Here is a 9896-nt window from a genome sequence, read left to right as displayed (position 1 = left end):
GATGCAAACATGCACACATATGAAGATACAGTTTATCATACTTTGTGTATCTCTGACTTTTGTAGTGGGAAACTTTGCTCTGAAATTCCTCACAAGAATAGCAGAGGTAATGACAAAAAACTGTATCTACCTACCAGAGTTATAACACAGGACTCTGTATTTGGCATGGGAGCATTGGTGGTATCTGTTGTGGTCCTTGCACCCATTGTTAGCAGAAGGACCACCTAATTCTTTGTCTCACTTTCGAGTAACCCTGCGCTAACCCATACCTTCATTCACTGCTACAGTCCCTGTGCCACGCTCCATGCTCCACGCCACGTCTATGACTCTCCAGAGAGGATGGCTTTGTAGAATCAGTACAGAGGTTTTGTAGCACTTGGAAAGCTGTTGCCTATAGAGAATCACTAAGTAGTTGGCTGGGCAGGGAAAAAATTTGCTCTCTGTCTTGACAGTAGCTGTGCAGGGGCAACAAGTGGCTTGAAAACCTCTTACAGTAGTAGAACATGTTTTCAGAATTGGCCAAAAGGAGTTGCATTAAAATTTGCTTTTTCCTGTCAAAGTAGACAACTGTTAGGTTAAGTGCACATTAGGTGACTGTAGAAAATTCTTTCTGTATATCAGGATCCTATCAAGGGAGACAATGGATATTGGGTTGTTGTCACTGTAAGCATGTAAATTCATCCAAAACTGAAAAGATATCTGATACCACTCTGAAGGAATCAGTCAAACTGTCACCCCAGTTTTATTACCCTGGTAATGGGCTATGTAGCAAGATATGTCTGCCACATGGAATGAAATTCCAGTGATTTGTGTGAAGTGAATTCCAGTGATTCCAGTGAAGTGTATGGGGGTCACAAAGAGAACAAGATGACAACAAGAAGTCCTATAGCACCTTCCAGTATTTTATAAGCCTATTTGAAGTTAAATCACATAATAATTATACTGTTATATTATCATAATTTTTCACATTATAATATTAATTATATATTTTAATAGTATATAAAATACTATTTATATTTTATATACTAATATTTCTATATTAATATATTAACTGTATTATTATGCAGTTATATTATTATAATTATAATAATATAATTATAACTAAACTGTGAGGAATCTGATAAAATCTTCTCACCTTTGAAACTTGCAAAAGTAGAAGGAAAGATAAAAGCACCATAAGTGGGCAAACGTGACCCAAAAGTCAATCTGAGAAACGACCCAAGGTGAAGACTTGTTCTAGACTGTCTGTTAGAAACAGTTGACAGAAGTTGGTGCATTCATAATATGTGGGATGCATGTGCATCTGTAAAAGAAGGGAGCTGAACAGAGAGAAGCTAAAGGTACCAGGAAAGTAAGCAAGGTTACAGTTCAGCAGAGCAGCTGCTCTCCTGGGAACCTGCAGAGAAGATGCAAAACTGTGCTGTGGTTATGTAGGTGATAAAGCAGAAGAAACTGAGGTTTAAAAAGTACCCTTTTGTGTTTTTGTTTTTTTGGATCATGCCGTCTAGCTCTTGTGCACTTTCTCTGATGAGCTGCTAACCCATTGCTGCTGCTGAGGAAAACAACTAAGTGCCAGCCTACCACTGGGCAACACACAAAACCCCTCTGTGGTTGTGCTGCCGTCATCAAGCTTTCTTTCTGTAACCATGACATCTTTCTTGTTCATACACTTCCTTGTTATCATCCTAGCAGCTCTTAGTCAACAGTTACAAATATATAGTGCTGACAGTTGAATCTGTGCAGGCACTACGATTTTTCAAGTGAATTGTATGATTCTGACTGCCTCTGCATCAGTGTGCTTCTGCTTTTTATGTCCATAGAATCATAGAATCACTAAGGTTGGAAAGGACCTTCAAGAACATCAAGTTCGCTGTTAACTCAGGACTGGCAAGTCCACCCTAAACCATGTCCCCAAGTGCCACATCTACATGTCTTTCAAATGTCTTCAGGGACGGCGACGCCTTCCCTGGGCAGGCATATTTTCTTGTCCTATTGCTGGTTACCTGGGAGAAGATACTGACCCCACCTGGCTTTTGGGTAGCTGTAAAGAGGGATAAGGTTCCCCCTGAGCCTCCTTTTCTCCAGGTTAAACAACCCCAGCTCCCTCAGCTGCTCCTCATAAGACTTGGTGCTCCAGACCCTTCACCAACTTCATTGCCCTTCTCAGGACATGCTGCAGCACCTCAGTGTCCTCTTTTGGTGAGGGGCCCAGAACTGGACAGTGGATTTGAGGCGGAGCTTTACCATCTTGGGATGTCTTTGTAGATTTTTGTTTCCTGGCAATGATCAGGAAGATCAATGTGGACTTTAGTAGGCCCTCCATACTAATATTTAGAGCTTTTTGAGACCCCTTAGGGTCTCTGAGATAATTCCCTATAACACAGCACTCACAGGGGATACATATAGTTCAGAAGCAGCAGCTGGACATGATGGCCTAGAGTGCCTCCAGGGTATTGGATGCCCAGGTTTGCCATGTAAATTCCACATCACCTATTTGTATAGGAGCAAAATCTAGATTTCCCCAAATAATCTGTAATTCCTGAAAACCTTGGATCCAGCACTTCAGCTTGAGCAATGGAGGTATCCAAGCTCTTTGTGAAAAAATTCTGTCTAGTGAGATATACCTTGTAGATTCTTACCTTAACACTTACAAGCAAAGAGTTCCTAGCATCTTACTCTATCTTATAAACACCCCTGTATAAATGCAATAGAACTAAATCACCATATGAAGTCATTATAGCTCTTTTGGTTTTTGCTACTATGGAATAGGCCTCTCAAATCTCACTCACAGTATATAAAACTGTGCAACAACTGGTTTCCACCTCAAATTCTCTTCCAAATGTAACACATTTGTGCCCTTCTACATCCTTTTTGCCTCGGTGATATTATTTGCCAAACAGAACAACCTGTGGTAGAAATGTCTCGGGCATGGTCCTGTGTCAGGAAATTCATACACTCCTTTGTGTTGTGAAAGAACATAGCCAAGATTACTTGTGAAGACAAAACAAAGTGCTGTAATGCAGAGCAGAGAATAGGACTGACAGCATTCTGGGTTTCATTTCACACCCATCTCCCTCAGCCATCAAAGCACAATAGGGAATGGGTACTTAAAAATGGGATTGGGGTTCCTTAAAAGATAAAAACATCAAATGGCAACTCCTCCAAATATTTTGAATCATGTTGAATGCGAAAACTTTGTTTCTACAATTTCAAACAATTTTATCCTGCTTTCAAGATTTTCAGTCCCCTTTTGTAGCATGGGGCAATATTCTTCAGAAACAATGAAGCATTTCAAGGTAGCAATAAAATCTCATTTGGAAAATGCCAAAGTAGGATATTTCAACACACACTTGCCTCCACAACCCCCTGAATGAGTCAAACTGGAGAACCACTAAACAGGCATGTATGGTAGACAAGGTGTCAGTTTCTGAAGAAGGAATACTTTGTGAGAAAGCTGTACAGCAGCCCTTGGAAATGACTGTGTAAGGTGCAAGACAGCAGAGGGTCCTGTTCCCAACTAATTATGGCCTGTGAAGTTTCTGATAACTTGAATTTCCAAGGGATGCATGCACATAGACAGTTTGAAAATTACTACACTGAAAAAATATGGAAGTCACTACAGATGTACTGATGTGATAGTAGCATTTTGCTCAATGTTCTTGAGAAACCATGAATAAAGGGTAGTTTCAGAGAATATCTTCGTGCAAGAACTGCAGGACTTGAAACACTTAGGACTTTGTCTTCCTAGCAACTGCATGCTTCCCATTTCAACCTAGTGCTTTTGATCAGATCCTGTTGTCTTCCTCACACACACAATGCCTCTGGCACTTGACAGGTCACTTCAGCCTTGTCAATCTGGACCTGTCAAAAATCAGCATTGTAACCTATTTTACCAGCGTTCTGGCAATGCATTAGCTGATGTTTCAAAAGCGCTGCTATGTAACTAACCCTTGGTGAGAATGCATTGTGTAAGCACTGCCCTCTACCGTGCATTAGGAGAGCTAAGGAATGAGTAGAAAGTTTTGAAAAGATGATGACTGCCCGATTTTTCACTTAATTGAAGAGGCAGAGACTTTTACTGTGGAACAAGAAAACATAATCACTGTCCGAACTGCTTTTGTCAAATGCCAAGAGGCAGATTCCAGTAGGCACGGCAGTGAATCAGGAAGTTGTTGTAACACCAAAGACATACTAAAGAGAAAAGCACAAGTCAGATATAGGAAATAAACCTGGATTGATATAAACTGTTGCTGTGCATGCTGGAATGCACTAAATGTGCTACACTACTACTACATTAAGTTCTGCCAGCTCACTGAAGGTGTAAGGGAGCTCTAACAATACCAGGGAGAAGAGTTATCTGTGCCCGTCAGAGCAGAGCCCAGCCCCTGAATGCTACAGAGGAAATCCCCATCACCAAAGTGTGGGAGGCTTTTTTCCATTGACCCTTAAAACACCTGCAGAATCTAAAATACCACATAGAGCATAACCTTGTTTCAGTAGCTGATTGGGGAAGAAGTCGACAGAGGAAAAATGCTGGTGGCCAGGGTTGAAGTAGAATTATACGAAATAAAACATGCATATAAATATTTTTAAGAAAAAAAGAAGAGCAGATGATTATGTTGGAAACCCACATGATCCAATAAAAGCAGTTTATCTACAGTTTTCAAAATTGTTGAGTTCAAAATGCACTTCTAAATAAGAAAGACAGTATTTCAAAGTAGTTGTTTATAAAAAGAAACAATGATTTGGGTCATTAGTTATTTTCACTTTTCAATAACATGGCACCTCTCAAAAGTGCTTAGAGAATTTATCAGTCTGAGCCTTCCTGGAAGTCACTGTAGCTCTGCTGCAAAATTTCCTCTGAAAACACAATGTTTTTCCAGTATTTGGGCTGTCCTCCTCTTCCTTGGTGCATATGTGGGTTGGAGCAGCAGTTAGACACAGGAGATCAGATTGTGGTGTTTGTGGCCAGATTTTCACAGGAGCTTAGCGATCAACGTGCACCCAGAATGTGAGCTCTTTCAGAATTCTGGTTTTCATGTGTGGTTGCTGAACTATTTTTGAAAGCCTGGCTAGCTGCACAAAACATAGCCATTTAGCACTCAGCTGCTTACCTAGCTAATATATGGGTAGTTATGTGACATATAAAGCCAAATGCTGTATTCATCTTCCACAAATAAATTAATATTATAAGGGAATTATTAACAATCGAACTACTAAGAAACAAAGCAAAAATAACCAAGGAAAACAGACACAATTAATTCAGAGTTTAAAGTCTTGTAAAATAAATCCTAGAGGTCTCAGCTCTGCAAAATATGTGAACAGATTTTCAATCCTATCCCTGTTCAGGAAATCTTATTAAGCAGATACCTTTAATTCACCGATTCCAATGGAATTTACACTTCATGGGTTTGAAAAAAACAAGAATGCAAATACAAGAGAGTTTACAGTTGGCAGACAAGTAGAGAAGGTAGGAAAAAAATGAAGAGAAAGAAAGCATGCACAAAAAACCCAGTGCATTTCAAAATACCAAAAAAGTCATTTGAGCCACTGGGCAACTGTTATCCAGTATACCTAAAAAATCACACAAGCAACATAAATTGAAAATACAAAAAAGTATCAATGCATTCAACTTGGAACCTTGTTCATTGTTGGGATAAAAAGATAAGTTTCAAGCCTATACCACATGTGTTCTGACAATGTAGCCTACTCAAGCACTGAGCTGTACAATGGGATTATAAGTTTTATAAAAAATTTTATGAGGTCTCTTGGTGAAAGAGGACTGCATCAGAGAGAGATTTTCAGAATGCTCTTCCACAACAGCTTCCTAATTTTTTACTGTCCCTTTAAAAAAAAACCCAACTTATTTCTATGTTATCCTTGACAAAGAAATGGTAGAAGATTCAAGATTCCAGCTTTTAGGCATACATTGCAGCACATCTGGGAATGAAAAAGAGCAACAAGTTCATTCTAAAGCAAATTCAGGACTACATATACAAACCATGGCTATTAAGAATGATGCTACATTCCAGGGCTGGAACAGACCTCAAGAGACTATGCCATTCATGACTTTCCCCAAAGACAGCTTTTAATGAAAGCCTGGAAGAGAATGAGAAGAACTGAATTACAATCCAGGATTTTTGGTCACGTGCAAAGATGAAGAGTCTGACCCAAAGAGCATGTCCATAGCTCTCTTTGGGCAATTTTCACTGATTATTCTAGACTGCCACCAATCAGCCCACACAGTTATTAATAAGTTCATATTCATAAATTTAGCGCTTCTAGCTGAATCACAACATTTATGACAGGGCTTTTTACATGTGCTGAAAGCTCCCACAGTTATTCCATATCTGAAACACTGAGAAAAGCTGGATAACATGAATATGATTCCTAAATTTTCATTTTTATCACTCTAATTTTCAAGAAGTATGACCATCACTTTGTCCTAATTAATATTATATAAAACCAAGTTTGAGCAAAGAAATATTTTAAAAGCCTAAATATGAGAGTTCAGTTAAAAAAATAGCACATTCTTGGGCTCAGGATATGTGAAGCTTCATTCCTAACTGTGCTACTGATTCCCAATGGGAATTTGGTGAATGACCTTATCACATTGCACCTGGATTTACATCTGTAAGACCTCCAATTTGCATGGTAAGGACTTCACAATATAATCTAGAGTGCTGGATATATGCACAGCAGCTCTTCACAACACTGATCTTATATTAGGGGCTTTTAGGCTCAACTACAGCTCAGGTCAAGACTTTTATCTTTTTTCTAATTCCTTAAAAAAAAGAAGAAAAACAGAAGATGGTTTCCTGTTCTGCCAAAAGGAAGAGAGGGTGGGTGCAAGGCTAACATAAAAAACATGCCCAGGTTCACCACTCTTCCTGTTTGTCTCTGCAGCTACATGACAGATGACTCTTAGTTACCTTCAGCTTTGCTAATAATTTGAATGGCAACAACTTTCTTGCATGGTTTGGGGAAGAACAGTGTCTCACTCTGGAGTAATACCTGGGCACTGACGCTCTTGCCCAAGTGCTGCAAGCAGGAAGTGCTGCTGCTGCTCCGTGAGAGTGAAAGTGACTATTTACTAAGAGAGCTTTACAATTTATACTTACAAATCATATTTAGGCTTCTCTATCCAAAGTATATATCTGACTTTTCAAGGATTTTGGTTGAATTCAATGGCCTTTACACAACTTTCCAAAACTACTGGCAAACACACAAGTGAGAAAAACAAATTATAGGCAAAGTTTATGCCTTCTGACTTCCTTCTTTCTTCTGCTCAAAATCTGCTTGATGTCTGACAGTCATGGATGGATAACAAGTGTGAAAATCTTAATAAAATTATCCAGACGGAATTGAGTTTATTACAACTGAGTTTTTTTGAGTTTTGAGATGTCAGAATCCTTTAAATCTCAGAGATCTTGGGCCCCCTGTGGCCAGAAATCAATGAAAACAGAAAAATGAGATGCAGGATTCCAGAGAAGGCAATACAGAGTCACTTGCTCAGACTTACAAATCCACCATGCGATGCAAATAATCCCAGATAGGATATCTGCCTGCAGCAGAGTGCACACATCTGCTTCTCTTCTTCAAAGTTCCACCATAACAGCAGTACAACCTAATAGAATTAAGGGTTAACGACTCTGTAACTTCATCACAACCCAGACATCTCTGTTCAGCACTATGTTGTATTCTGTATGTACTGTATTTTGAAAGCACAGCCATTTCTCAATAACCATTCAAAACTATTTTTGTCCTAATTCAAGCAGAAAAGTTAGATGTAGGCTCTGAGAAACCTGATGACTTGTGCAGAAGGTGATCTAAAATAATCAGAATGGTTCATTATGTCATAAAAACTTGGGATTAATAGTCTTGTTTGCAATAATATGGATCAAATGTTACCTTACAATCTTACAATGATTAGCACCTCAATTTACCTGTGAATCTGCTGCTGTATGAAGAATGATGTGCTGTTCTCCACATAGGCAACAGCATGTGATGCACTGCAAAAGCATATACATTCACTCTGAAACAGATGTAAGAAACATAAATGAACAGATCTAAGTAGCTCAAAAATTACAGCTACTCAGAAGGCAGCTCCCAACAGCCAGGTGTGTTTAGCACATGCTCTGATGTGAGTAACACCCAGCATCAAGTCTTTCCTTCAGAACAGGGAGAGCAATATTTCTACAGCTTTTGACTCTCTGCTTTACCCAGTGAAGTATCCTTCCTGTACTTTCCTTACAAATGTGAACTGGGGAAGACCATTTTAAGGACAGACAGGAAAGGCTGATGCAAAAAGAAATTATGTTTAAATTAAAAAAAAAGTCTAGTTTCTCTTTTGTTTTATTATTTTAATTCTTATCATTAAGCTGCTATTTTGCCATTTTCCTTTTTCAAAAGTTTACAAATGAGCACTTAATATCAGCTCAAGCTACTAAAGACAGGTTTAGGAATGGCTCAAAGTGAAAACCTTCAAAGTTAATGATCTACCTAAAAGTATAGTTTTCCAATAGCACTCAGGGAGCTTTTGCACACTCAAAGGCCATCTAGTGACTAAAGTTAACAATCACACACTTTTGACATGGCAATATTCAAATCATATTACTCACCAAACATGCAACAGACCATTATAATAAAGAACAGAAAACATTTGAAATATGAAAGTATGGCATAGTTTCAAAATAAACGTTTCCATTCTTTTCACCCAAGATCAGATTTTTACCAGTTTTTCCCTTTTCCCAAGTAACAAGAATGCAAGAGGCAGTGTCAAAATCATGCTAAGAAGTGAAATATAGTGTGCAGTGCTTGTGTAGTGAGGTTTGGAAGTATGAACATGGTTAAGTTGGACTAAGTCTACATCAGCACTGCCTTCAAAATTTACTGCACCAACACAGCAGAAAGAAAGTAAATCAAAGGTATGTACATTATTCATAAGACAGCTGGTGGAGGCAGCTGAACTATACACTGCATGCTCCAAAATTCTAGTTATTTATTAAAATGGTCCACAAGAAAAGAACACAGAGGTGAATGGCCCTGTGTGCTTGGCATATCCCAAGATGAAAGCAATCATCTGCTGAACTTGCAGCACATAAAGACTGACAGCTCTAATATATTTGTTCAGAGAGGCTTGGGGGAAAATAGAAATAAGATAGAAATGTGTCATCTCTCGTCTTTTTGGCTATTCTTATCATCAGCCTGGGATACTCTTACAAAGTGGACATAATAGATTCCGAGTTCTAGTTTACAGGTAAAAAGCTGGAGATATCCACATGCAAAGGAGATTCAGCATACACTCTGGCACCAGAAAATGCCTTAAGATTAAATAATATAATCCAGCTACAATTCTTGTTTCAGAAAATGAGAGAGGGACTGCTTGGGCTTAATCAAAAAGGGCAAAAGTTGAAACAACGCAGGGACAATATACATACATGTACAAAGGGATATGACAGGTTTGAGAGCTTTAACTTACACTTTTAAATACAAAATGTATCAATCACTTCTTTTTTTTTCACCAGACAGAACATTCTGATAGAATATTTATGAGGTCCCAAAAGACAGGTGGTGACAAGTCAAAGTTTTGCTCTTGGAATAATACAGTGCTCATTTGAATTTGGTAAAAGACTGCAGCAAATATTTAGTTTGGCGTATATGCTAAATGAACCAGCTCAGCAGGTTCATCAGAATCTTATCTTTTAACCTCTGCTAATATTAGGACTTGAGTAAATTTAATGGGACAGTATAAGCAAATTTTCTTTAAAATTTAACTACTTCCCTTCTAGCAACACTTATTTCATTGAGTCCTTGAGAACACAGGACAATTTAACATCAGATCTTGGTCTGATGCAAGCAACTCTCACCATCCACAACTATATTCCCTTGAAAGA

General features: G+C 38.5%; 1 protein-coding gene across 1 annotated transcript in view; it reads right to left on the bottom strand.

Annotated features, from left to right (window-relative positions):
* Positions 1-9896, bottom strand: part of SPATA48 (spermatogenesis associated 48) — a 24632-nt gene that overhangs the window by 4659 nt on the left and 10077 nt on the right. The window contains 2 exon segments of the mRNA XM_014309894.1: positions 8808-8910; positions 9442-9482. Coding sequence (XP_014165369.1) covers positions 8808-8910; positions 9442-9482 — 144 coding nt within the window.

This window comes from Geospiza fortis, unplaced genomic scaffold (assembly GCF_000277835.1).
Source record: "Geospiza fortis unplaced genomic scaffold, GeoFor_1.0 scaffold362, whole genome shotgun sequence".
Lineage (NCBI taxonomy): Eukaryota > Metazoa > Chordata > Aves > Passeriformes > Thraupidae > Geospiza > Geospiza fortis.
This window is presented reverse-complemented; position numbering and strand designations above follow the sequence as displayed.